This window comes from Neofelis nebulosa, chromosome 4, assembly GCF_028018385.1.
Source record: "Neofelis nebulosa isolate mNeoNeb1 chromosome 4, mNeoNeb1.pri, whole genome shotgun sequence".
In the NCBI taxonomy this organism is placed as follows: domain Eukaryota; kingdom Metazoa; phylum Chordata; class Mammalia; order Carnivora; family Felidae; genus Neofelis; species Neofelis nebulosa.
Window position 1 is genome coordinate 150,908,061 of NC_080785.1, and position 27,713 is coordinate 150,935,773.

The 27,713-nt window shown below is 58.1% G+C and overlaps 1 protein-coding gene and 1 long non-coding RNA gene across 2 annotated transcripts; one reads left to right on the top strand and one right to left on the bottom strand.

The window, feature by feature from the left end:
- Positions 1–37: 37 nt before the first annotated feature.
- LOC131510138 (uncharacterized) lies at positions 38–4,936 on the top strand. Its single transcript, XR_009260917.1, has 2 exons — positions 38–1,558; positions 4,140–4,936. It is a non-coding gene; the product is annotated as an uncharacterized LOC131510138 (long non-coding RNA).
- On the bottom strand, positions 4,893–26,100 carry GNAI2 (G protein subunit alpha i2). Its single transcript, XM_058726831.1, has 9 exons — positions 25,840–26,100; positions 11,163–11,205; positions 10,725–10,866; positions 10,399–10,559; positions 7,446–7,574; positions 6,899–7,028; positions 6,665–6,818; positions 6,102–6,314; positions 4,893–5,472 (listed from the first exon to the last, which is right to left on the bottom strand). Exons 1-8 carry the CDS (start codon positions 25,955–25,957, stop codon positions 6,124–6,126), a joined length of 1,068 nt encoding a protein of 355 aa, XP_058582814.1. The 5' UTR covers positions 25,958–26,100; the 3' UTR covers positions 4,893–5,472; positions 6,102–6,123.
- Positions 26,101–27,713: the final 1,613 nt, after the last annotated feature.

Genomic DNA, 27,713 nt, shown 5'->3' on the forward strand with positions numbered 1-27,713 from the left:
CATCACTGCTCTCCTCTCCCTCCTGTTTTCTACATTGCCCAGCAGGAGGGGGGAGGGGCGAGGCAGGGGCGGGTGGAGCCTCCTTCTCCCCTCCTCCATAGTTTACGGGAGTGTGGGATGGGGTGCCGGGAATGCAGCCAAAGTAGACTAGGGTGGCACACCATGCTTATTAACATGTATTAACATAAATACTACCTTCCCTTAATCGGTTTGGGTATAGCTGCCCAGTAGTGCAGGCTGCGGGGCTCTGGATGCCGGGGTGGGGGTGAACCTGCCTCAGGAATCAACCCCCTTAAGTAGGCTGGAAGGGGCGTGGTTGAATCCTGACTGCCACTCGCCAGCTGTGTGTCCCTAGGGAGAGACTGCACCTCTCAGATCTCGCTCCTCACTCGCCCTGCGGTTGCAGCTGGCGGGCCAGGCAGGTCTGGCCACTGTGGCAGAACACAGGTGTGCGCTCTTGCTGCCACCTCAGCACTGGGCATCCAGGCCTGAGAGCCTCGAAGCAGACCCTTCACTGCTGCCTCTTTCAGCCCTGCTTCACTAGGGCCCCTTGTCGGGCTTGGCTCCTCTCCTGTCCCCAGCCCCTGCCAACCTTCCGGCCACAGCCAATGACTGCCTCCAGCCTCCACCTAAACCTCCATCCCTCCCCAACCCCTGAGGACTCCTCAGTCTTCCTCCAGGTCTCCATCCCAGCCCTAGCAGGGCCAAGCCCACATCCCTTCTCCTAGAGCCCCTGTCTCAGGGAGACCTTTCTGCCTGGTTGACCTGAGAAGGTCCCGCCTCCTCCCCCAGCAGCATGCAGCCTGACCCCTTCAGCCTACCGCCCAGGCTGTGCCCCTGTGGTCTGCCACTCCTCTACCCCTCTGCAGTCCCCTGCCCCCCACCTCAGAGAGCTCCCTGGAGCTTGGGGGCTCCTAGGCTTAGCCTTAGGCAACCCTGCCAGTGCTCTGGCCACCCAACTTCTGGGAGGCAGCAGTACTTTCTTTGCCAGGACTCTGCTTGGCCGGTGCCCTCTGGGCTTTTAGGCCATCCTCTTTGCCACCTGCTGGACTCTTCTTCACCACTCAGTATCCAACTCTCTGGTGTCATTTCCTTTGTGAAGCCCCAGATGCCTGTAACACCCAGGTTCAAGCCTCTCTGTGGGGCTCTGGGTTCCCCAGGGGCTATCATCAGTGGGGGCCCCAGGACCCAGCAGAGGACAGACCCAGGGAGATAGGAGATAGAATGTTTGCAGAAAGCCCTTCCACCTTCCTGGGCCTGCTGAGCCTGTGGAGGAAGGGGATGGGAGACTGATGGACAAGGGACACCTTGGGTCCCTCCTTGACCCTGCACCAGCTCCACCAAGAGGCCTTGATGCCCTCTACCCACAATGAAGTCAGAAAGCAGAATAAGAAGGGATATCAAACTGATTTTTCTCCTAAATAAGATCACCTGTGTGGCTTATCTCATGCAAGGGAAAAACCAAGACAAGAAGGAGAAAGGGATCCATGGTGTTGAGCCCTGCCCGCTTGGACACTGGTGCCCACCGCTGTTATTAACCAAGGAGCTGAGTGGCCTGGTGAGTATGGACAAACTCACTGTCATACAGCTATAGCTGCACATATAACACAGCTGGCTTGACGCCCTCCTTGGATGTGTGATGGGGGCTGGCTTTCCCTCTGGGTGTCCAGGAGAGGTTAGGGGAATGCATAGCCCCATGGAAGAGATGCAGGCCTCCAGGACCTCTTATAGGGCAACAGACACAAAGATTGGGCTCAGTTGTTTGGGAGTGAGCCTGAACCCAGAACTCAGTCAAGAGAACCTACGGTCCTGTCCCTGCCCTCTCCCTGACACCCAGGGCAGCTAGGATCTGGCTGGCTAGGCCACAGGTCAGGTGGATGGAGTCAGGGCTTGTGTTCTCCAGCATGGTGGCTGGCTTGGCCCTCTGGGTCTGGGATGGGGGCTGTGGAGGGATGATTTGAGGGATTCTGGGTGGGTAGAGAGTAAAAGTTTTCCTGACATCAGGAGCCATGGGGCTGCCCAGGAACATGGTGAAGTGTTCTTCCAGGCCTTGGTAGGCCCTGCAGCCTCAGAGGTCCCAGATCTAACGGGGCCCCCTCCCCGTTCTGCACCTGGCATCTTGGCCTCCACCCACCTGTTGTGGGGGGCCTGGGCCTGAGCTGGGGAGTGGCTTCCAGCCTGGCTCCTCTCCACAGAGTCTCCCTCAATCCTCCCTTCTAAGTCTTCTGGCTCGCAGAGCTTGTCTCTTTCTCTCTTCCCCAGCTGTTTCCCCACCCTGCAAATGGGTTAAAAATACCAAGGCTGCCACACATCAGTAGTCTGAGCAACTATTTGGAGTGGGGTGGGCCCTCTGGGAGATGCATCAGCTTCATGGATGTCTCCACTGGCTGGGGACAGTCTACTTCATACTGGGACCCATGTCTGGAAGCAGGAGCCTGGGGCCCTTCCCTAGCTCTGCCTAAGGGTCCCAGGCCTCTTGGCTGCAGCTGCCCACGAGTGGAGCCAGAAAGATGCACCTTCTTAAGCTGGGGTGCTCTGGGGTGGGTATACAGGGCCAGGGAGCACTGAATCTCTGGCTATGCTGACCCAGCTGGTCCCAGGCATGAGGGAGGCTAAGGTTCAGCCCTGGAAACCTCCAGGCAGTAGGGGATCCGCAGGAGTCAACCTCAGGGAGGCCCTCCCTTAGGATGCAAGACACCTGGGATGAGCCATCCCCCTCCCCCCCCCCCCCCCGACTTCCCCCAGCTGCCCCCCCATGGCTGGGAATTTCCCAACTGCCAAAGACAAGGAAGAATGGAAAGGCCGCCCCCGCCAGTGCCGGGACAATGGAGCCTTATGCCCTCCAAATCAGAGCAGGGGTAGGAAGGCCAGCGGCAGGTGGGGGCCTAGTTGTCTGCACCCAGGGAACCTTTGCTTGCCAGGACCCCACCCAGACCCACGGCAAGCTGGGTACAAGGGGATCCTGGCCAGAATCCTGCAGGGCTCACCCAGGGTGAGAAGCACTGGGTGCATCTGGCAGACAATGCCGGCCCCTCAATGGTCCCTCTGTGCAGGGTTCCCATCAGGAGGGAAGGAAGGAACCATCTCCGGCGCGACTTCCTGCTGGGCGGGCATCACCGCACCGGAGCTCCCGCCCCGCCTGCGTATCTGGGGCACAGCGAGGTCCAGGCCTGGAAGGCAGGGATCCTGGGTTGGGTGCGGGATCCTGTTCTTGCCAGCCGGCCCTCAGCCCTAAGCCTCGGAGGCAGCGGTAGCAGGAAAAGGCCCGAGGAACTGGGGCGGGAACGGAGGCTGGGGGGCGTTGATGTCCTTCCGATCCGCCGGCCGCAGTCTCTCATCTCTTGCCAGCACTCTGGGCCCTGAGGCCGTGCGGGGACTGGCAGGTGTGCGGAGGCGGGGTCCTGGGTCCCCGGCCCCACCCTCCCACCCCCTGCCTTTCCCGCCTCCGCGGCGCCGACCCCGGCCCAGGCCGCTTTGTCCCGCCGCAGGCGCGGAGCCGCCGCGGCCCGACAAAGCTGCCTGTGTGCCCCGCGGCCGCCGCAGCACCCGCTGACGTCAGCCTCCGTGACAAGCCCGGCGGGCCCCGGCACGGACTACGGCGCCCCCTGGCGGCTGCGGAGGAGCTCGCCTCCGAGCCCCGCCCCGTCGAGCCCTTCCCTTAGGCTCAGCTGCCTGCTGTCCAGCGCCCCCGCGCGCGGAACAAAGTCCAGGCGCCTTGCCTGGCGCTCAGAGCTCACCCAACGGGCACCCTCCTACCCCCGCCGCCTTGTCATCTGCCTTGTCTTCTCCAGCGACGTGCGTGCACTTCCCATAGCCTCACAGAAGCTTCCGCATTTTTAGGGCCCTAGCCCATGGCTACCTGCCTGTCCCTTCCCGCCCCACCCCCAGGTTTGGAGGGGGAGCTGCGGGACAGAGACCTTTCTGAACATGCCTCAGGCCCCTACTGTACCCGGCCTGTTTAGTCAACCCCAAGAAGCCCAGCCCTGAGCAAGGGTCTAGGCAAACACCTCAGGTTGGGAGAAGGAAGGGTGTGCAAGGGACTCTGCAACTCATGGTCTCGGAGCCTTGGGCCTGGGAGGTCAGAAGTCACATCTTCCTTCTGCACTACTCACTGGACCCCTCTATTGCTCCCAATATAGAAGAATCCCTTAGAGGTGCAGCTCCGGAAGAAATCCGCCCTGCTGCACAGGGAAAGCTTGAAGACTGCCGCAAACCCAAGGCCATGGTGGGCCTGGGAGGAGAGGGGAGCGAGTACTGGTGCCAGTAGGTGAAATGACTACAGAGTGGGAACACTGAGGTGCTGTGTACTGGGCCTGAGGATGACCTGGAGGGCAGAGCACCTGGGGCCCTGTCACAAATGAGGTTTCAGGTTCAGGTCACTATCACCTCGGCACAGCTTAGTCTGGGTCTCCGGCCCTGGGATAGAAGAGTACTGAGCAGTACTTGGTATTTTTTCTTTCTACATTTTATTATTTCAAACCAGGTGAACAATTCCATAAAACATGTGAAAAAAGCAAGGAAGTGTTCAACGCTGAAGGACCCGGGCCTGGGGCAAGGGCACGAGGGGCATGGCCCTCAGCAGGCAGCGGCGGTTCCTAGGTTAGCGCTAAGGAGCTACATTTAGGTTAATGGAGCCAGGGCCCAGGGCCACTGGGACGGGGCCCTCAGTGATGTTGGCAGTTGTCTGGAACAGCCCTTGGAACCCAGTTCTGTGGAGGGCAGGGCAGATGTGCCGCCCGCACGGGGCAGGGGAGGGGCAGCCAGCAGAGGGATGGGTGTAAACACGCAGACACACTCAAGGCACGGAATCACTGGAAGGGGGCTGGGTGGGCGCTGGTTAGGATCTGACAGTTTTAAATAGTTTTTCTCTAAAAAGTTTTCTAGGTTTGCAGTTTTGTCTTTTTTTTTTTTTTTTCCTTTACTTTCATTTTTTTTTTTTTAAAAAGCTACGAGAATGAGCAGGTGGACTGTAGTCTCCAGGAATGGTGGCGTCTCACGCTTCTTGTGCTTTTTCCTTTGGGGCCTCCGAGCGGCTAGAGGGGTGGGATGGGCAGGAGGCTCCCTGTAAACATTTGGACTTGGGCTGGGTCAGGGGCTGGTGTTGAGCGAAGCCAGGGGTCTCAGGCTGGAGAAGTGAGTGCCCCTCCAGACACAGGCCTTGGGAGATTCAGCATGTGCTCCCCTCCCCCATCACAGAACAAGACAATGGTTAACACCAGAAGAGATGCCCAGGAAGGGGGTACCGCGGCCATTCCCGGCAGCTAGGACAAGGGCCGGCTTCAAATAGGAGGGCCTGTGGCAGTTCCTCAACCCGAGTCTCTGGAGCTGAGGGAGGGAACAGGGGAGCCAAGAACAGAGAGAGGAAAGAGGGAAAAAGCAGCCGGGGAGAGGAGAGGAGCGGGCAGGCAGGGAGCGTGGTCCTCTTGCCCCCATCTTCCTCAGGAGCTGGAGGGAGCAGAGTCGGCGGTGGCCCTGGAGGTGGGGGACAGTCAGGGCATGGGTCGGGAGGAAGCCAGAGTGTGCCTCTCCTCCCACCTCCCTGGACAATGACCCTCTCTTTTTTCTCATCCACCTGTTACCAGGGACACAGTGGCTGCCCAGGAGCCAGTGTCTGTTGCTGGGTTATGTGAGGGAGGGGGGTCTGTAGCACTGGCAGAGTCCTCCCCATCTGCCCCAGGGCTAGTGGGGCCGGCGTCAGCCCAGGACCCTCAGCTAGGTCTGAAGGAAAGACCGCAGAGCCGAGTGCAGAGCTGGTCACGCTGAGTGGCAGGTGGCTGCACTCTCTGTCATCTAGCCTCCTTCCAGCCAGGCCAGTGGCTTGGTGGATGACTAAGTTTTCTCCAAGGGAGGTCAGAACAGCCCTCTAATTTTCTCCCGGCACATGGCCAGATGTTTCTGCTGTCTGGATCACTAGCCAACCTACCTGTGTGCCCTGACCTCAGTAGCCCACCTGACTTGCCACCCTGTGCTCCCAGGCAACCCCCCACCCAACCCAGGCCCTCCCAAGGCCCAACCCTGTCCCTTATCTGGGCTCAGTGGCTCCACTTTGTTCCACCCCAGCTCCCTGCCAGCCTACCCACCCCACCACCGTCCCAGCTCACCATCCTGCCAGGCCCCGCCCCCTCAGAAGAGGCCGCAGTCCTTCAGGTTGTTCTTGATGATGACGTCGGTGACGGCATCGAACACAAACTGCACGTTCTTGGTGTCGGTGGCACAAGTGAAGTGCGTATAGATCTCCTTGGTGTCCTTGCGCTTGTTCAGGTCCTCAAACTTACTCTGGATGTAGCTGGCTGCCTCGTCATACTTGTTGGCCCCTGTGGGAGACAAAATGGTGAGGACTTGTGCCACCTGTACGGCAGGCAGGCCTGTCCCACATGAACGACAAGGTCCTGTGCGTGTGAACAGACAAGCATATAACATGTGCACACATGTGCAAAGGGTGACAGTGTATGTGAATGTACATGCATGTCTGAGTGTGTAAAGAGGGGCTCCTGATTGTGCACATGTACGGGGTACAGGCCCTGTGTGCAGGCACAAGTACATAGGCCTAAGTGAGGCACCAGCTCCTGCCTGAGTGTCCCGCAGTTACCCTTCTGTCCAGCGGGGGGCGCCTGCGCACCACCTGGTCACCACCAGCTCCTCCCCAGAGGCCCAGTCCCCACACCTGTGTACTCAGGGAAGCAGATGGTCAGGGGGCTGTGTGTGATCTTCTCCTCAAACAGGTCCTTCTTGTTGAGGAAGAGGATGATGGACGTGTCTGTGAACCACTTGTTGTTGCAGATACTGTCAAACAGCTTCATGCTCTCGTGCATGCGGTTCTGGGGGCAGGACAGCGCGGTCAGCACCCGCCACTGCTCCCCACCCCCATGCCCCCCTCAGCGGCCTCTCGGCCTCTCACCATCTCCTCGTCCTCAGCTAGCACCAGGTCATAGGCGCTCAAGGCTACGCAGAAGATGATGGCTGTGACACCCTCAAAGCAGTGGATCCACTTCTTCCGCTCAGACCGCTGACCGCCCACATCAAACATCCTGCGGACACAGGGTCACCTTAGCTCCAGAAAAGGCGGTCCCGAGAGATGGTCCCCATTTCACAAGTTGGCTGACTGAGGACAGAGGCCTGCTCAGAGTGGGGCAGCTGTCTTCATGGAATCATTCACACTTGTCCACCTTACTCAAGGTTCTGGGTCGGAGCATGTCTGCATAGGTGGGGTCAGGGCTGGTCAGCAGGGCAGGCTGCAGCCACATGGGGCAGGGGCAGCAGAGGATGTGGGCCACTGGCAACCACACAGCCTTGAGAAACCTCAGAGCAGGGAATCCTGGGGAATCCTGGACCAGCCCCTCCCTCCCAATACAGCCATCAGCAGGCCTTGGAGTAAGGGTCCCTCCGTCTGTTGCCCCAAAGGCTAGCAAGTCCTGCCCTTCCACCCTGCCCACATGCTGGCTCACTTGAAGTGTAGGTCCTTGAAGGTGAAGTGTGTCTCCACGATGCCCGTGGTTTTCACACGGGTCCGTAGCACGTCCTGCTGTGTGGGGATGTAGTCGCTCTGCGCGATGCGCTCCAGGTCATTCAGGTAGCTAGATGTGGGGGCAGGCAGGTCAGTAGTGGCCAGCAGGAGGCCTCCTAACCTGGACCCCGGGCCAGCTGACCCAGGCCCCTATTCCTCCCATCCCCTCATTTCTCAAAGCCCTTGCCTCTTCAACCCTTGCCTTTATGACATTCATTGCTCAGATGAGAAAAACTGGACCAGAAGCCCTTGCCGCCTCCTGCCTGTGGAACGGGCCCGGAGGAGGTGCGGCTGTGACAGGCCAGCCAAGCCCCAGCACCCAGGTCCTAGCCAGGCCTGCCTCAGACAGGATCCAGGCCTGGTAGAGCTGCAAACTGAGGAGGGTGGGAAGGGACAAATTAGTCTTTCAGTGAGGGATTCAGGATGCTAATTGGCACAATTATGGCACCCACTACAGAGCAGCCTGGCATGTCCCTCAATGCAGGGTTGGACAGGTTGGGGCCTGTCAGGCTCAATGGGCTCTTTGCCCAGCGTCCAATAAAATTTGGACTCCTCAAGGGAGAGCATGGGCACCTGTTTGGCAGGAGTCCCAGGGGCTCCTCATTACCAGCTCCCTTGATTAATATCAACACTGCTCCTGTCAGGCCCTGGGACCAGCTCTGTCTGCCTCAATATCCTTGAGGTGCCCTGGGGACTGGGTCCAGGCCTCTGAGCCGCTGCCCAGTGCCGATGTCTCACTTCACTCCTGGCGCAGGGCTGTTGGGGCCAGCAGGAAATGACCTCAGAGACGCAGGGACAGAACAGAAAAACAGGAAGGACCATGAGGGCCCATGACGCATGGGCTGTGACCTGCTTACGGCACCCCGCCACCTACTGAGAACCTCTTGCCCAGAGGTCTCCTGGTGGTTTCCACGCCAGCCTCCCCTTCTCCACAACAGGGTTCACCCCAGGGTCCCACTGACCCACAGCAGCCTTGAAGGATTGCTGTGAAGAGGGGTTGGGGCACTCCTGTTCCCTGTAGTGTTCTAATCCACTCCCCACCCCTAGGTGATCTGGTCATGGCATAAACCTGCCTGGGAGAACAAGACCTGTGTCACTGCTGGATCCCCACCCCCAGAACAGTGCTGGGCACACAGCGGGTGCTTAATGTCTAGGGAACGAAGGAATGGGGAGTAGCCTGGAAGGGACCCATACCTACCCTCCTTGAGTATCCTGGACACTGAGGTGGTAATGGTTGATAGGACCCACCCCTGCCTGCCTCTAGGACCCATAAGATCTGCTGGTGCTGAGCCTCTGTGACCTCTGAGACGGGCATCGCTGAGGTCTGGAGACCCCCACTATGTTTGTTTGTTTGTTTGTTTTTTTAATTTTTTTTAAAGTTTATTTATCTTGAGAGACAGAGTAGAGGAGGGAGAGACAGAGAGAGGGAGGGAAAGAATCTCAGGCAGGCTCTGTCTGTCAGCACAGAGCCCGATGTGGGGCTCGGACTCATGAACTGTGAGATCATGACCTGAGCTGAAACCAAGAGTCGGACATTTAGCCAACTGAGCCACCCAGGAGCTCTGGCCCCACTATGTTTGGCTGCTATTCTGCAATTCCTCTGGGGGCACTCACAAGGGCATTCAGGGCACTGCAAGGAGAGGGAGGCGCTTCATGTGACTGGGGCAGGGCTCAGGGCGCAGGACCAGGCAGGGCCAGCCTCCTATCCACCCTCACCCTGGTCCAGCCCCTCTCTGGGTGGGCTCAGGACTTGAAGGGCAGCACAGCGGGGGAGAAAGGTGCTGCGAACAGGGGCTGGCTTAAGCAGAGGTGGGAGAGGTGAGGTATGAGCACAGGGGCAACCGCCTATCTGCCTATTTGGCGCAGTCCAAAAAGCCTGGGCACGTCTCCCGCAGCCATCAGCACTGGCCACCAACCTGTCCTGTTCTCCATGGGTGCTCAGCCCTCTGCACCAGGCCTGGCATACGGTAGGTAGTTCAGGGAAGGAGTTCAGACAATGACCCCATAGGCTGGGCCTCTGGGAACACCCAGAACCCCCTGTGATTCCCCAGCCAAGTCTTAGGCTCTAACTTAAACACATATCTGTCACCTCCTGGTCTCTTCCCCTTGTATCTTCCTCTCCAGCCAGTCTGAACATCTTCTGGGACCCCCGGCACAGCCAGCACTACTCACTTCCAGGCCTGTGCACATGTGCCCCTGCCTAGGAGATTTTCCTGTTCCTCCTCTGCCTGTCTCTTGTTCAGAACTCAGCTGAGGCAGTCCCTACTCTAGACCTACCCCCACTCCCACCATAACACTGACACTGTAGGTGGGCGCTACTTGGGGATGTGTTTACTCCATCCTCGCTGGGTCCCTCAAGCTTTGCACAGGGCCTGGCACAGGAGGCAGCAAATGTTCTTTAGAATGATTGCGTCTAGGGGCACCTGGGTGGCTCAGTCAGTTAAGTGTCAGACTCTTGATTTCGGCTCAGGTCATGACCTCACAGTTCATGAGTTCAAGTCCTGCATTGGGCTCCACACTGACAGTACGGAGCCTGCTTGGGATTCACTCTCTCTCCCTCTCCCTCTGCCCCTCCCCTGCTCATGCATGTTCCCTCCAAATAAACAAACAAACAAACAAACAAATTTAAAAAAAAAATTAAAAATACAATGATTGTGTCTAAGGACAGATCAGACTCCAGTTGGCCCTGGAGGGACAGCAGCCCTGCCTGTCCTTCCTCCTGACTTTCAATACCATGCCCCCCACCTCAAAGCAAAAATCACCAAGGCCTTGGTTGACAGTCACCAGCTTCATAAGCAGAGACTGGCAGTGTCTTTCTGAGAATGCTCAGGCCCTCCATTCTAGGCTGTGGTCCAGAGCCCCCCTCACCCCACCCGGCTCCTTGGAGTACTCACTAGGCAGCGGAGTCGTTGAGCTGGTACTCCCGAGAGCGGCCAAAGCAAGCCTGCACACCGTGGTCAGCCCAGAGCCTCCGGATGACACCAGACAGATCCTCAGGGAGCACGCCTTGCTCCTCAGCAGTACAGGAGAGTGCAAACAGCTGCCTGGCATCATCCTGGGCGCAGTGTTGAGGTGTCAGCCAGTCACAGGAGTTCGCCCCCACCCCACCTGTCAGGGGCCTCCAGAATGGGGCCCAGGCTTGGGTATTTCTAGGTTCCCCAGGACAAGGCTTGCCCTGAAGCCTTTAGGGAAGCAGGCAGGGGTTGAGGAGAGGACATACCGCTCGGGAGGGGTCGGCAAAGTCAATCTGCAGATTGCCCATGGCTTTGACAATGGCCATGATGGACTGGATGGTGTTGCTGTAGACGACCGCCCGGTACTGCCGGCACTCCTCCTCAGAATAGCCATCCTCATGGATGATCCTGGCAGCCAGGGGTCAGGAGTTAGGGCCCCTAGGGCACGAGGACCATACATGGCCTCCTGGGGCTGCTGAAGCCTGCAGGGACCTATTACAGAGAGAAGGAAACTTCCCCCGACCCTCTGGGATGTGAGGATGGGTGATTGCCTCCGACAAGGTCCTGGGCTTGGCTAAGACTGGCTGGGCCACTACTTGGCAGGGGGGGGGGGGGGGGGGGGGGGGGGGGCGGTGCAACACAGACCCAGAGAAAGAAGAGGGGATATCAGGGTTTGGTGGCTGTCTCTCGCACATAGCACTTACTTCATCTGCTTGACAATGGTGCTCTTCCCTGACTCCCCAGCACCTGGAACAGAGGGCACAGGCTGTCAGGGAGCAGCCCCAGTGGGGCTACATGTGGCCCAGCCACTGGCAGCCCCAGAGGCAGAACCCACCCTCCCCCATCAACTGCACAGGGAGATGGAGGCAGTTGGGCCTGGGAGGCAGCAAAGCTACAAGGGTGCAGCTGGCAGGGCCACAGTGGTCAAGACCCTAGGCCTTTGCTTCCCCCAAGCTTCACTGCCCACCACATTACCCCCCTCAACAGCAGAATGAGCTCAGGGGCTTTGGTTGGAGACAAGCCCTCAGAAGTCTCCTTGTCATTCTCACGCAAGCAGGCTCACCAACATGGTGCCAGGGCACAGCTGGCAGGAAGGAGCCCTGCACACTCTAGCAGGGGAGCATTCCCTCTTCTCCCCACACTCTGAGCCACCAAGGGGCCTGGGCTAGGACAGTGTCATAGTCCTGCCTCCTAGGCATGGCCCAAGTCTACCCTGAGCAGATGGAGACCAGGACTTGGGAGACATGCAGCATGACTGACACACATACACTCATACACACATACCCTTGGACTGACTCAACATGCTTCCAAGCCTGGCAGAGGCCCATTCTATATTCTCCTTGGCCAATACTGAGGGATTTGCTGGTACTCTTTCCCATGGCTGCCACAGCAGCCCTACAAACATACTACTTCTGCTTCCATTTTATAGACAAGGACACCGAGGCTCACAAAGGTAGTCTTGGCCCAAGATTTTGCAGCCAGGGGGCCCCTGGGTGGCTCAGTTGGTTAAGTGTCTTCGTCTCAGGTCATGATCTCATGGTTTGGGGTTCGGGCCCTACATCGGGCTCTCTGCTGTCAGTGCAGAGCCCACTTCAGATCCTCTGTCTCCCTCTCTCTCTGACCCTCCCCCATTTGTTCTCTCTCAAAAATTAACAAACATTAAAAAAAAAGGGGAGGGGCGCCTGGGTGGCTCAGTCGGTTGAGCATCCGACTTCGGCTCAGGTCATGATCTCACGATTCGTGAGTTCAAGCCCCGCATCGGGCTCTGTGCTGACAGCTCAGAGCCTGGGGCCTGCTTCGGATTCTGTGTCCCCCCACCCCTTTCCGCCCCACCCGTGCTTGTGCTCGGTCTCTCTCTGTCTTTCAAAAACGAATAAACATAAAAAAAATTAAAAAAAAAAAGATTGTGCAGCCAGGATTCAAATAGGCAGGGAGACACACAGGACCAAGATTGCCTGGCCTGCCCAGCCTTTCTCAGATGTGGCTCAGATGCTGCAAGAGGCCCCAGAAGGTGTTTTTAAAAAGGAGGGAGGGAAAAAAAAAAAAAAAAAAAGCAGATTCCCAGGTCCTATCCTAGACACACAAACCCAGAGCCAGATCTTGAGGGGTGCAGCCCAGAAACCCACATTCCCCAGGGAGTCTGCAGGGAAGTGTGAAGACCAGGAGGGCTACACTACCTCCTGGCTGGGGGATGGTGGGAGTGGGGGCAGGACCTCATCTCCTCCTTTCACCGTCCCCCCTTTTTTTTTTTAATAAAGTTGTTTTTTAACGTTTATTTATTTATTTTGAGAGAGAGAAAGAGAGCATGAGGGAGGGGCAGAGAGAGAGAGAGGGAGAGAGAGAATCCCAAGCAGGCTCCGAACTATCAGTGCAGAGCCCCATGTGGGGCTCAAGCTCAGGAACGGTGAGATCATGACCTGAACCAAATTAAGACTCAGACACTTAACTGACTGAGCCACCCAGGCGCCCCTCCTTTCACTGTCCCAAACTCCAAGTAGAAAACACCTCAGTTGGGCCCCGCTTCCCCTCCCAGCTCTCGCACAGACTGTTCCCTCTGCTCCTTCACTGCCATCACTGCCAGCCATACCTGCACCTGCCAGGCCCTTCCTCTTGCCAAAGCCAGGCATTTGCCCATGCAGTTTTCTTTGCGGGGCATACGTGTGCCATGGCCCATTGACATGTGTCCCAACCCTTTTGATCAATGCGGCAGGTCTACCCCTCTGAGCAGCTCAGGAGAGTAGATGGCGGGGTCTGTGGGGAGGTCACACTTGGGGACTCTGGCTCCACTATTCCTCAGGGCAGGTCAAGACAACCTCAGAGGGTAAAGGGGAAAACACACAGACTCACATGAGCAGCAAGAGTATCGACAATAATGATCATAGCAAAGCCATGAACAGCAACCTCTACGTGTCAGATGCTCTTCTCTGCCTGTCATGGCAACTAAGGAATTTAATCTCACAGCAATCCCACCTAACAAACGGAGAAAACTGAGACAGAGGTTACTGTCCCATGGTCCTAATCCCCCCTATGGGTGGCCCACCTTGCCAGCCATGTAGTGCCTCCTAGAGCTGCCCAGTGCAGCTGGGCCACACTGTCTTCAGGTCCAGGCTGCACGTGTCACTGGGTTCACTCCCTGCCTTCCTAGGCAGATAATAGTCTGAGTCTCTACAGTGCCCTCCCCATCCCCACCAAGGTCCCTGCCCACCTCCATCCACCCTGCCCACCCATCTCACCCCAGATCCACATTTTACTAGGAGAAACTGAGGCACAGCTGTGGCCCTCACAGAGTTAGGCCTGGTATGTGCACAACCCAGTGGCCTCCCTGAGAAGGGTCTGGGCTCTCCTCTCAAATGCTACCAGCTGCTGGGTATTACTGGGCTTCTGACTATCCCAGGCCTGCTTCCCAGGATAGGTGAGGAGTAATTGGGGTGGGGGTGGGGGGGCGGGGGAGGGGGACACACAACTGTGCAGGCCCTGGGGGGTGGCTCTGAAGCAGCGAGCCCCTCTACTATCAGTTCAGCCCCTGGGCCCTAGAAGCACCCGTTCCAGTGCACTCCCCTGGACATGGGCTTGGTCAGATGGCAGTACTCCTGCTTCCTCGTGCTATGCATGGCAGAGGAACAGCCAGGGTCCCCCACACTGACACTCCATACCTGCTGATGGAAAGATGGGGAGAGGGCCTAGGAAGGCCCGAGAGTGATGCCTGATCACGGAGGCCAATCCTCCAGAACCCAAATATCCAGGAGCAGGGAGGGCAGCACCGGGCTGGCTAACCACAAGGTCCAGGTGACCTCCTGGCTGTCCTGCCCACCTAGGCACTTGCTCCCACAGAGCAGGAGGCTGGTAGCATATCCTGGGGCAGAGGGAGACTCAGGAACCAGAGGCCTCAGCCAGGATTGGGGGTTCAGTGGAGGAGCAGAAGCCAAGGATGTGAAGTGATGGGTCAGATCAATCATGCAGGCCCCAGTCAGGCAAACCAAGACTCAGAGTGGGCAACTGTCCAGGGCACATGAGACCTGAGGTTTTGGTAAGGGTTCTGTCTCTTGTGTGACTTTGGGACCATGTCTGCCTGAGGTACCAGTTTCCCTGTCTGGCCTTTTGACCACTCTCCTAGTAAAGTGGTATGGCACCCTGTGACCCTGCCCAGAGACAGGGATGACAGCACAAATGAGCTTTGCATCTGATTTTCCTAGCAGTGGCAGACCTGGCAGACACAGAGATGGGCAGTACCTGGGTGACCAGGCTGGAGCCAGGACACTTGCTCCCTGTCCCAGCCAACTGAGGGTCCATTTCCCTGTCCCCTTTGAGCCTCAGCCTCCCTTCCTGTCACATTCTGAGGGTTAGGAGGACATTCTCTGCCCCCATTTGACAGGTGGACAAACCAAAATCATGGAGCCCCCATCCCTGGACTCAGGGCGGCCCCTTTGTCCTCCCAGCAGCTGTGACTCAAGCCGGAAGGAGTGAGTGGCAGGACAAGGGTGTGGTGCTGGTGGCTAGGCAGGAAGCAGGGGGGAACAGAGGGACAGAAGGAGAGGCATGGCCCAGGAGCAGCTACAACAAGCAGACCAGGAGGCAGAGGCAGAGTGGGTGGGATGGTGGAATAGGGGGGGCCAAGTACCCCCAGGAGCTGTGGGGCCTAGCCCCACTCTTCACCCCCTCCCCCGGGCCCTTTTCCATTAGGACTTGACAGTGCTCCCCTATCAGATAAGCTAGTACTTGGCTTGAAGTTTGCCTGTACCCTGCTGGTCCTGGGTGCCCAGTTCCTTCCACCCAGCCCTGCACCCTCCCTTCAGAGGAGGCTTCACTAGCTGGTTCTAGACTGAAGGTGGCAGGAGTCTCCTGCCCACAGAGGACCCCACCAGGCACTACTTCTCCAGCTGGGTGATATCAGAGGGGCCCACAGAGGCTCCCTAGGATGACTTCAGTGTTCCTATTGGGCCATACCTCTTCCCACCAAGAAGAAACCTCCGCAGCCTTTGTCCCAGGGCACAGCTGCTGGGCCCCCAGCAGGCAGGCAGTAATTGCCATGATGTGCTGGCGACAGAGGCTGCTCTGCATTAGAACATCTGCTTCCACTCTGGGAGCGCTGGGCCCCAACAGAGGCGGGAACAGATGGGGGAAGGGAGACAGCACAACTCCACCTGCCCGAACAAGGCCAGCAGGGCCTCTGCAGCAGCAGAGACGGGGTCGCTGGTCCTGTTGCCTGATGCTGACTTCCAGCCCCAGCATCAGGTCACTGCTGTAGGTCTATCTTGACCCTCTGTGTCTCAGACAAGGCTTTGTCTTGCTGGAGGCCCTGAATGCTGCTGTCCTTTCTGGCCTCAGTTTCCCTTCTGCAGACGCCGCCAAGCCTCAAGAGGCCAACTGACCCATCGCTCACTGTCAGACCCTCTCTGAAAGAGAGGTCCAGACCTACCACAGCCCTGGTGCCCATTCTGATCCTTCCTGATGTTCTCAAGAGCCTCACCCCCTTCCTGCCCTTGCTCTGGTACCTCATCTGTGAAACAGGACACCACTATTATCTCCTCCAAGAGGGAGGGGAGGATTAAACACAAAGCTCTTCTCATAGTGCCCAGCACACAGTGAACACTCAGATAAAAGTTATCACTGTTTCTCCTCTATGGAAGATCACAGATGTCCCCAAACCTTTCATTTCCTGCAGCCTTCAATGACCATACTGCATAGTTCACTGCAACCACGACCTGCAGAGTGGCCTGCTGTGGCCATCTCATCGGAAGGAGAGTTTCTGAGGCTTTCAGACAAGGTGCAGTGGAGGGCAATGACCAGCGGCTAACAGGCTGGCGCAGCACTGGCGGTTCCTGCTGGGACCTGTGTACTGTGGGACAGCAGTCAGAGCCACTCAGTTCTTTTCGGGCTTCTGGTTCTGAGTTTGTCACTTCCCTTCCACAACCCAGTACTGCTACATAGCTGGGGCCTTCTTCCCGTCCCGGGGCCTTCTTCCCGTCCCGGGGCCTTGCCGCAGACACTGCTCACTGACTCCATGCGCTCAGAAGGCTGGGCAGAGGCTCCTGCACTGGTGGGCTCCCCTGGAACACATGGGGCTAGGGAGAGCAGCCAGCTGACGTGGCGGCCCGAGGGCAGAGATTCTCATAAGCAGCAGGGCTGGGACCACAGGGTAGACTTGGGCTGCAGCCCAGCTCAAACCCACAGTACCAGGCCCGCCCCCACTGCCACCCCCGAGCCTGCCCCAGTGGGGCACAGGGGGGAAGGTGGGGGTGAACCTTGGGAAGCCTACCCCAAAGGCAGCCTGGGCGCCACCTCCCACTCTCATCCCAGGAAGGTGCCACGTCTCTGTCTCTGGCCCAGCCGGTGGTTCCAGGCCCCTTAGCTCTGGCCCCTCCCCTACAGCCTCAGGGACCCAGGTCCCGCCACCACTAGGGGGAGCCCGGCAGCCAGAGATGGTGGAGGAGGTGGGGGCTGGGCAGTACTGGGGAGCATTTGCTTCCAAAAAGCAGTCTAGGCTAGGCAGCTGGGGGAGGTGCCTGGACCCTCACCCAACGCCCTCTCCAGGGCCTGGGAGGCCCACAGCCTGTGGAGACCCCACACACAGGGTAACAATGGGAATGGGAGAGAGGAGGAGGGGGCCCACCAGACAAAGGCCCTCCAAGCCCCGCCCCTGGCTGTCTCTTCCTTCCTCCAGGTGCTCTCTTAGGCCTGACTCCCTCCTAGGTGGCTCTGTAAGGGTCTAACACTGGGGGACAGGGACATGGGTCTTGGATTCGGGCTGCAACACCGCCACCCACAAGTGTGGTCTTGCCTCCCCCAAGTGCCCTAACAAACCTGGAACTTCCCTCTTGCCAGTCTGCCACTTGGGTGGCCACCAATGGCTTCCAGGGGTTCATGATGCCCACCAGGAAGCACTAGCAAGCAGGGCCTGGCCTGCTACTGCCAAGTCAGAGCTTTCTGTGTAAGGGAGAGAGGCCTCGGCACCTGCCAGACATGGAAAGGACTTTCTGGGACAGGGCTGTGTCCCCTGGAATGGGGCTCTTTCTCACTGGACAGAGGGAAACTGAGCCACTGGGTAAGGAAAGACAGTTGGAGGAGAGGAGGCCCTGAGACCTGTTCATCGTTGGCCTTCAGGCTACAGGTCTCCCCCTATACAGGAGCCAGGAGGTGCTGGAAGGGCCCAGGCCATTTGACACACTCCTCCTTCTGGGATGCTTCTTCATTTAAGGAATCTCTTTGCTGTTTTCAAAGAGTCTGAATAATCCCCATCTCTTCTGATTCACTGTGATGGGCCCTGGGTGAGATACCCAACCCCCAGGCCTCAGTGTTCCCATCTATGAAATGTACCCTCAAGGGAGTGTGCCAAACTCAAGGCCTGCCCTGAGCAGCCTCCCTTGAATCCTCACACTCACCCCAAACTGTCCCAAGGTCCAGCCCAAGCATATAGCTTGTCTCTGAGCCCACAAGCCATGGGACCATGCTGAGAATCATGACATTACAGGTCCCAGCACTGGGCAGAGAGGGAAGAGGACAGCCTGAGGTCGCACAGTGAAGAAGGTGGGGGGAGTGGGCTTTCTGGGACCCAAGATCTTGAGTGGCCATCATGATGCATGTCCTCCGCTTTGTGCGTGGCCTCATGGCCGAGCGAGCCCTTGAAGCAGCTCCTATCGCTATCCTAAGTCTCTCTCAGGCTCCTCAGCCCCCTAGGGCCTGGCCCAATAACACAGAGCAGAACCCCAAGGAACCTCCATGGAGGAAGGCAAGGCCACAAAACTCAGATTCAGAGGCTAAGGAGCATGAGGACCGGCCTCCTCACCTATCATGCTGGTGCCAGCTCACACCACGGACACATTCAGCTGCCATACAGCACCGCAGGCAGCCCACCACAGCCTCTGCTCTTAGTGGGAGCCCCCTGTGGGAAAGCTCTTCCCTTCTCCTCATCTGGACAACTCCCAGGCTCAGGGGCCCGTACTCTGCTCTGGGCAGCCTCTGACCCTTCCTCAGGCCTAGTCTCCATCCTCCTGAGCCTGTGGGTTATGAGAGGAACAAGCACAATGTTAGGAGGCCAGTGAAGTACTCAATGGCCTAACTATGATCTGAATCTTTCTGTGAGAGAAACATGGGCTGGGAGGGAAGATGGGAGGCTGCACTGTGATGAAGTCACCCTGGGGCTACATGGCAGACTTCTGGCTTTGAACAGGAAAAAGATTCATGAACAGACTCTTGGGTCCCCAACCTCCAGGGCAGACAGCCCCCTTTCAATCTCCTAAAAGAGGAATTGAGGCCCCCCAGAGACAGGTCCCCAAGCATAAGTAGAAAACACGTGGACCCACAGCATCTGCCTCTCATCCTGACCAATTCTTGCCGATTGGGCACAGACTCCTGACAGACAAAGGTAGTTATGGACAGTGCTCAGTCACTACCTGATCACACCTTGGTGTCTCTACTTACTGGGTAAGTCATATAATATTTCTGAGCCTCAGTTTCCTCATCAGTGAAATGGATATAATGTCAGTCTCGGCCTCATAGGGTTAAATACGATGAGACCATGAAGAGTCCAGCCCTACATATTAGTCACGGCTGCTGACACCAAAGGGAAACTGGTGATAACACCAAAGGGAAACTAAGGCCCAGTGATGGTACCTCCAGGCCCAATGGGTAGTAGGAACAGAGGGGAATCCTTAGGCTGCACCAAGGGCCCCTCTGTCCACTCCCAGGCAGGGGAAACCCAGAGTGAGCTAATCCCAGGGCTGCTGCTCCATTTCCGGGCATTCATCTTGGCCTGTAGCCGGCCTTCCGGCTTTGCAGGGCAATGGCCACTCGGGAATATAAGAGCAGCCGTTTGCTTTCCTGCTAGCCACCCTCGGCCCCCCCCACCCCCCGCTGATGTCCCTCTCCCAGCCACCACTTCCTGTGGTCGAAGGAGGGGCCTGGAATCCTTCTCAAAGGCGCCACCTTTTCTGGGATCCTGGGCCCAGTGGTTGCTGAGGTGGGACAAGGCACAGAGCTGCCTGGAATGACGTCAACTCAGTGACTACCAGTGGCGGCTCTTAGGGGTATACAGATGAGCCTGTGCAGGTGGGGTTCACCTTCCAGATCCCCCCAAGTTGAGAGGGTTCACACCCCCACCCCAGCACAGAGCAGGAGCAGCTCTCTGGCCTCTTCCTCTTTTGGGCTCCTCCTCCTCCAGCTGCTTCCTCCTTTTCCTCCGGTGTGGACACCACTTCCCTGAGAGGCCCAGCCCTGCCATGCAGACTTCACTGCCCCTCCTCCCATCCAGGGCACCGTGGGTGCTGCCATTGACACCCCCCTGCATATTTTGAGGCTTACCAGCCTTGCACCCCAGGATCCTCTGAGTCACAAGGACACCTTCTCAATAAACTTTAGAAGATCCCACCCTCAGGCTTTGGTTCAAATGGACCAGGCACTCGCCAAACCTTGAAAACACGCACAGAAGGCCAACACTGAGACCCCGTCAGACCCAGCAACTGTTTGGTTGTTCCAGGGAGATTATTTCTCCCAAACCACCTAGATGGACACAGCTCCAGGAAGCAGCACGGTGGTGAGAGTGAGGATGGAGTTGGGGTTTTAGTAAGAACAAGAGCCCCAGGCTAGAGGGACTGCATGGAGCTAAGCAGAGGGGTCCCACCTTGCACTTGTGGCTGAAAGAGGATCTGCCTGAGAGTAGCAGGTCCCAGGGTCACCATCAAAGGGCCTAGTCCTCTAACTTCCTCAGGAACCCTGAAATGCATTCTTAGGCAGAGCCCATGAGCTGTGGCCTGGCCAGAACCTGTTGACCCCTTCCTCCTCAATGAACTCCTAGATTAGGACTCCTGTCCCAAGATGCTGAGAAGATGGGACAGATGGTCCTGCTCCCATCTGCCCAGTCCTGCCTCCCAAAGCACAAAGGGGTGTTGGGCGGGGGGGGGGGGGGGGGGGGGGGGGGCAGCACTCAGCCTCCAGGTCAGAACGTCTCATCCTCTGCTGAGGATGTGATGGAGCAAGGCCCTGGTCCCTCAGTGGCTAAGAGCTAATGTGGACAAAGCTTCTTCCATCCTATTCCTGCCAAACGAATGGGTGGCTTTTAGAGACAGAGACCAAGAGAGACTGCTGTGCCCACCAACCTGTGGCCCAAGCCACCCCAAGTGCCAGCCCCTGCAGTGCTGCTGGCTTACTAGGGACCTCCCCAGGATCCAATCAGGCCCCAACCCTACCTGCTGTCACTTGCTGGGCAACGTCTGCAGGCCTAGGACACCAATAATGCTACCCAGTGACCCTGCAGCTCAGGCCAGCCCAGGGTTAACCCCTGACAGGCTGCCCAGGCCTGAAGGGGTCCCTGACCATGCCAACCCCCATCTGGCAGCCTAGCCTCCAACTCAGCACAGTGGGTGGCTCGATGCTGCCTCAGGGCCTGGCACAGAAGCCTGTGCTCCCCAGCTGGCATAACTTCCATCTCCAACTATGGTGGCAGCTCATTCCCTCTATCCTTGCCACCTGCTCTCTGCCCTGTCTGGGGTTCTCCACCCCACCCTCCTGGGATGCCTGCAGCTGAGTTCCAGCATCAATTCCTTTGCAAAGCCATCAATTCCTTTTGCAAAGATTCACCCAGTCTCCTGGCTTGGGGTACCCCTGAAGGACCCAGTTCCACTCCTATCCTAGAAGTCTGATTTCTCCTGTTGTCTGCACCAACATTAGGGTCACGGGCAGGAGATGAGCCCAGTGGGACTGGGCAAGACACAAGCACAGGGAGTCAGAAATGGCTTAGACCCTCGCTCGCTTCCCAGCGTGGGAGCTCCAGGCCGGGCTCTGGAAGACAAAGCCTCGCCCAGCCTGGGGGAGGGGTGGGAAGAAGAGACTGGAGGCCCAAGCTACCCCACCCCCATTCAAGTGCTAATGAGCTCCAGCCGGGACCTCGAAAGCTGTGGGAAGAACAGGGAGGCTGGAGGCCCGCCTGGGTACCGGCCCACCTGGTGCCTAGAGCCCAGCCGCCTCCCCAACCTTAGGCAGCCAGGAAGGTAGCTCAGCCCTGAGAAGTTGGGCTTAAGGTCCCCAGGACAGTCTATCACTCCAGCTGGCACCAATTGTCTACACACCTCGGTCTCCCCACTTGCTGTGAACAGCTGCCTGAGGGCAAGGGAGGGGGTTCCCCAGGACCTCCATATGGGGGCCAGTCAGCCTGTAGGCTGGGGAGAATCCTCCCCACCAAACTCTCAACTCTGTAGGAGTCATTAGAGGCTCTCTCACTTGTTCTCACACCCCCAGGCTTTGGCCCATGGTCCCACAACACCTGTGGCTGCAGGCAGGCATCCTGTTCCCAGTTATGGATGGGGAACAGGACATCTACCAGGATTTCACCTGTCACTGGGTTTCTCAACAAGTGCACTAGGTGGAGCTGGGTATTGAACCTAAGTCTGTGTGACCCCAAGAGCTAGTCTAAAGAGGTGAACCGTCCTCCCCCAGGCCAGGCCTTCCTACTTCAGTGCCCTCGCTGAGTGGATCTTTCTGCCCCAATACCTGCCCCTGGCAAATGCCGCTCATTTTGCAAAGCCACCCGAGGAACCTCCCACCCTTCATTCACAGGCACCACTAGACTCTTCCCAACCAGGATCCCAGGCTACCCCTTCTCCAGTTAGACCAAGCCCCAGGCAACAGCCCTGGAATTATCCCTGTTCATGGATGTGTTCTATAGCCTCATTCTTTCCATACACGCTTAATAGGCACCTACTGTTTGCCAGGCCATTTGTTAGAAACACAGATGGGACAGACACCACAACACTCCTTTCCTTTTCTTTTGGTAAACCTAATCGAGCCTTTGTATGTGCAGTCCCTGCACTGGCCAGGCCAAGATCTGCAGCAGTGCTCTGGCCTGAGCCCCAGGGCTGTGGGGCAGCCCAGCTCTGAGAGCTAAATAGGCTCTACTGGAACAGCAGAGACAGCAGGCCCGCAGCAGGCCCCAAACAGCCAGAGCTGAAAGGAAGCATGTAAAACCACTCTCATATGAACGGGTGGAATCCCCACTGCATGCTCTGCCCTATGACAGGCTACAGACTCATCAGCGAGAGTTCTGCACAGGGTGGGTTAAGGGCTGTCTCTGAGGAGCCAGTCAGGCGGGTGGGGAGTTCAGGAAGAAACAGCCTGAAGAATTTCTCTCTCGGTGTCTGCCAGCCCCCATCCCTGTCATCGGTCCCAACACTGAGCCCTTGCCACCCGCCCACAATGTATCAGGTTCAGTGACCTCCATCTTACTCCTCCATCTACCCATCTACCCCCAAGACTGAGTTCAGACTAGTAGTACTTCCTTCATTCAACAAACAGACAAGAAGCACTTGATAGACGCCAGGCTCCATGCTTGGCACAGAAGGCACAGAAATGAACAGGACACAGCTCTGCCCCTGTAGTCTCAAGGAAGGACAGCTGTCACCCAGGCAAATACCACTCTCTGATGGGGGAAGGAAGCAGTAGCACCAGGAGCCACAGGAGGGGTTTCAGCAGCCCCCGTCAAGGAAGGGTCCTGGGAGGTGGTCCTGGAGCAGAGTCTTGAAGAACAGTCAAGCAGGAGTGAGTTAGATGGAAAGAAGGAAAATGCATGCCAAGCTAGGAGAGCAGATGCACAGTCCCAGGGGCAAGAGAGAAGGGCTGTATTTATACACTGAAGCCTTCATGGAGCCCATGAGGGGACAGTCTCTCCTTTCTCTGTAGGCTGCCCACACAAGCCCATCCTAAATCAGAGACACCCCCCAAACACACACTCTGGCTTCCTTTCCCTCAAGTGCCCAGCCCAAGGCCCCAAATTCCACCTGGGGATAGTGGGTCAGTCAAGTTGAACTGGGGGGCAGAGAGAGGTGTCCCTGAAGTAGGGCTGGTATCAGCAGTTCTGCCCCCAGCGCCCCCTCATGACAAGCTGCTAGGAAAATCGCTCTCACCGGTGTGTACCACATCTGCCTCTGCCCCTGGTGCCCATCCGCTGGCAGGGCTACCCAGGAGGGCAAGGAGCCAGTATGCGGGTGGGGCAGCAGGCGTGGTTCTGGCTGAAAGGGAAGGCTGGCAATTGCCCAACCTAAGAGTCCCGTTGCCTGGACAGAGTTCTTCCCGCTACGTGGGACAGGCGCCCAGCACTCTGAAGCTGCTCCGCCTGGGCTCCCATCACTTCCTTGTACCTGGACGGGAAAGGGATGGCTGGCCAGTTCCCCTACCTAGGCAGCCAATGCAGATTGGGTCCCCGGTTTCAGGCAGATCTAGATCTCCCGGCCCCTTGCAGTACACCCTCTGCAGGGTCTTAGATCCCATCCCCCACCCCCAACAGGAACCTCCATGAGGCCCCTATTCTCCCCATCCTGGGCCCAGCACTCCTCTGGCCCAAACCCAGGAAGCCCATTCAACAGAGGAAGCAAAGGCCAGAGGAGCAAGATGCTGAGATGAACTCCCCAGCCTAGAAAATGCTGAGCCAGACCCTGCACCCCTGGTTGCTGCCAGCCCAGTGTAGGAGGGGCTGCTAGGCCCAAAATCTGAGCCAAGCTCTACGGAGCAAGACTAGTGGAATGGGGTTGGGACACAGAGGGCCAGGAGCCGCATGTACCCCGATCCTATGGCCCAGTCGCACATCTCCTCAGCTGATCCGCCTGGGAAGGGGCTGCCCAGTGGTCCCTGGGTGGGCACCAGGAGACAGAAGTACCGAAAACACCCTACCCAGGCCCATCGGGCAGAAGCGACGTGCCCTCCACCGCGGCGACACCCACTCAACTGGTGCTGCCGCACTCGATGCGAAGACAGGAAGAGGCAAGCGCCCAACGCAAAACAGCCCAGGAGGCTGGGCCGCCGCCCCTTCCCGCCCCTTCTCTTCCTACCCGCAGCGGCGGCGGAGCGGATGCCATTTTGAAACCTCTGGGCTGTGCCCCTGAGGCCAGGCCCCCAGGGACAGTCAACAGATGGGCTCAGGACGAAGACACGCTGTCCGTCCCTCGGCCAGACACTCAGCCAGGAAAGCTCTGCTTTTCACAGCCTGAGGACCCCACAGCGGCTGTGAGGCTGAGGGGCCACACCCCCCCACATACACTGTCCAGCCTCCAATGCTGCTACGAGGGCCTGTCTCCCCTGAGCCCTGAAACCCTCGAATCAGGCTGCCACCGGGCACCACACCTGCTCCCAGAGGAAGGCCGGACGGGGACAACTATCAGGAGCACAGTCTTTGCAAAAGTCCACCTCAGATGCCCCCCAATTCCAGTTGGCCCCCAACTCCTCATCCAGCTGGCCCACCACTTCCCCCTCACAGGGCCTCAAGGTGTGACAGGCCCACCCACTCCCAGAGGCCAAGTCCTTGGCCTTTCGGCGCAGAAAGGGTGCAGGAAGCCCAGTACCCGTCAGCACATCTCCTTGGCCCGCCCAGCAGGGCAGCAATATGTCGGCTGTCTCACCACTTCCACTTCCCCCCACCCCTCAAGCAGCCACCATCTTTCCTGGCCTTGGAGGCGCCACAACCCAAACTCCTCCACACTCACACTCCATCCTACTCCCCAGACGCCCCCCTCACTGGCCCAGATAGGGCTTAGAAACTGGGAAACAGCCAGCCCGCGGAATCTCCCTGGGAAGCTTGAGGCCTGGCTCCCTCCCTCAGTGAGACCAGTAGAACCTCAGTGCAGCCCCTTAGTCTGGGCCCCTCCTCCCAGCTCGACCCCGTCCACCTAGTGCAGGAGGGGTAGAGGTAGTGCAGAGGTAGACCCAAGTGTGGTAGAGAACTCAGGGAGGAGGAGCAGAGGGGTTTGAGGAGTAATGTGTGCAGAGTGGGACCTGGTGAGCCAGATGCAGGTCGCAAAGATCTCTAAAGGTTTGGGGGTTCCAGCTAGAGAGAGGGCTCATGAGCAATCATGGTTTCCACTTGAGAGGTCCCTTGATGTCAGGGTGCACAGGTGGATACAGGGTTCAGAGTAGGGACAAGGCAAGAGGGGAAAGGAAGGAGTGGGTGGGGGCCTGGCAGGGGCCCCAGGGATGTTCATGCCCAATTCATGCCCAGGGGAGCAGGTGAGGGAAACAGGTGGTGCCTAAGGTGGGGGCCAAAGCAGGGGGTTCCGGGGATTTGCGTGAAGTCTAGGGAAGGATGAAAGACAAGGCAGGGACTCTGAGGGTCTGTGAGGTTGGTCAGCAAGGGTGGATGGTCAGGCAGGGTTCTGAGTCTGGGGGCTTGAGGTCTGAGAGGAGTTAAGGGTCTGACCTAGAGTCTGGGCTACGGATCAGAGGTCTAGGCCAACCTAAAGTTTTGAACCATTTGGGTATCCTGGCCAGGCCGGGTCTGGGAGTTCAAGGCCAGGTGTGGGGGTCCAGTCTGAGTCTGGGAGTTCAAGGCCCTAGTCTGGAGGTCAAAGTCTTTGTCTGGGGATTCGGACGGGGAATCGAGGGTCCCAGCGCAGGGCGCGGCCTCACCCAAAAGCAGCAACTTCACCTCCCTCGCCGCCTTCTCGCCGTCTTCCCGCAGATTCTTGTCGATCATCTTAGAGCGCTCGGCCGCCGCCTTGTCCTCGGCACTCACGGTGCAGCCCATCCCGCCGTCCGCCGGCCCGGCCGCCGCCCGGCCCCCACACGGCCCCCGGCCCGGCTCGGCCCCGTCCGACCCACTCCGCTCCCGCCGCCGACCCTCTACGGGTAGCTCTCGGGTCGGCAGTTCCGAGCGTCTGCGGGCGGTGCCTTCCCGGCCGCCGCGCACCGACGGCGGGGCGGGCCGAGGGTGGGGCCGGAGCAGGCCAGGCCCGGGACTGGGCCAGGGAGGGCCCGAAGGCGGGGCCATAGGAGATCCGGGGTCGGTGATTGGCTTGAGGGCAGAGCAAATTAGAAGTTAGGCTCAGCCCAGACTCGGGCCCGAGCTGGAGGCGGAGCTACGCCGAGGAATAGCTGCAAGAGTAGAGCCAAGCCCAGAGAGATTGGGCTCCAGGCGAGCTGCAGGCGGGGCTGGGCTCCGATTGGATGCGGAACTCCCGGAGCCCCGCTGCCCAACGGCGGAGGCGGGCGGATCTTGTACCCCGAGGGTGGGGATCCGGTGCACCTCTTAGGCGAGCAGAAATCAGCCCTGGAGCTTAAGCGAGATGGGCTAGCTGGGTGAAGGAGGCGTGTCTTCTCTCTTGTTAAAGTTATTGAACCCAATAAACTTGTTTCAGGATCTACGGAGCCCCGGAGCCTCTCTAAATTTCGGCTTTCTCTGTCTTAAGGCGAGTTTGGCCCCTTCTCTCTCGAGTTGCAGTTTAAAAAATGTCTACTGCCACCTCTACACCTTTGCCCAAGCTATCTCCCTCAGCCAGGGTGCCTCCTCTTGTCACACAAGGCTTTATCCATCCTTCTCTGATCTAGGAGGCCTTCTGCATGTAGGGATCCTGGACTTCAGCCTGGGACATGGCAACCAGACCGAGAGAGAGGGAGAAAGAGAGAGGCAGCGGGCAGGAAGGACTTATGGAAAGATAAGTGGCCCTGACCCTATGACCTGTCCCTACTGGACAGTGGCTGCAACCCTATGGCTGGGCAAAGGTGGAGTGGAGGCAGCATCGTTTCTAGCAGAACATTGCAGTCTTTCTAATACTGTTCAAGAAGAGCCCACAGCCCTGACCTCCAATGGACTTCCAGTGAAAGAGTCTGCCAAGGGTTACCCACGAAGATTCTTGTGTGGCCCCAGTGCTGTGAGTCGAGGAGGCCCCGCCCAAAGACAAGGTCCACAAAGCCAGGAAGGGAGCTGGCCACCCACAGACCCCCTGTTCAGCATAGACTCCTTCCTTACCACCCTGCCACACATCTTGTTTCAGCTCCAAATCCTCAGCTGTCTGCTCTCCGCGGACTGTCTGTGGATCCCTATCTGAATGGCTCCCTTGTTGAGGAGCAATCATTGGACTATAGGTCTTCCAATTGTTCTCCGAGGATCCTCTCCTGCCTAGAGCCAAAGCTCAGGCAGGCTCTGTCACAAACATGCAGCAAACATGGTGAAAACATATAATGGCCAACCAGGAACACAGACACTCAGAGATATGCACTATTCATTAAGTCATAGGACCAACCTCCAACATGCCTCAAATCCATAGAACCCACTATAAAATGGGTGCACACAGTCAAAAACACAGCCTGTCCACACATAGGCTACAAACCCAGCTCCAAGGCAGGCCTCTTTCCCCCATCAGCCCCGCCCCACATTTGAGAGCTGATCCTACCTCCTTGGGCCTCCCCAGCTGGCTCCTAGCAACAGCCAACAGCTCTTGCAGTTGCTGAGCAACGGGGAGAACCTGTCAGCCCCTTGGAGGCCAGGCTCACCAGAGGTGGGC

Excerpts from the sequence above, each read along its gene's own strand:
- GNAI2 (XM_058726831.1), bottom strand. The coding sequence starts at position 25,957 with ATGGGCTGCACCGTGAGTGCCGAGGACAAGGCGGCGGCCGAGCGCTCT. Across the intron at positions 10,867-11,162 it reads ACCATTGTCAAGCAGATGAA|GATCATCCATGAGGATGGCT; the intron begins GTAAGTGCTATG and ends CCTGGCTGCCAG. Across the intron at positions 6,315-6,664 it reads CTGCTTCCCTGAGTACACAG|GGGCCAACAAGTATGACGAG; the intron begins GTGTGGGGACTG and ends TGTCTCCCACAG.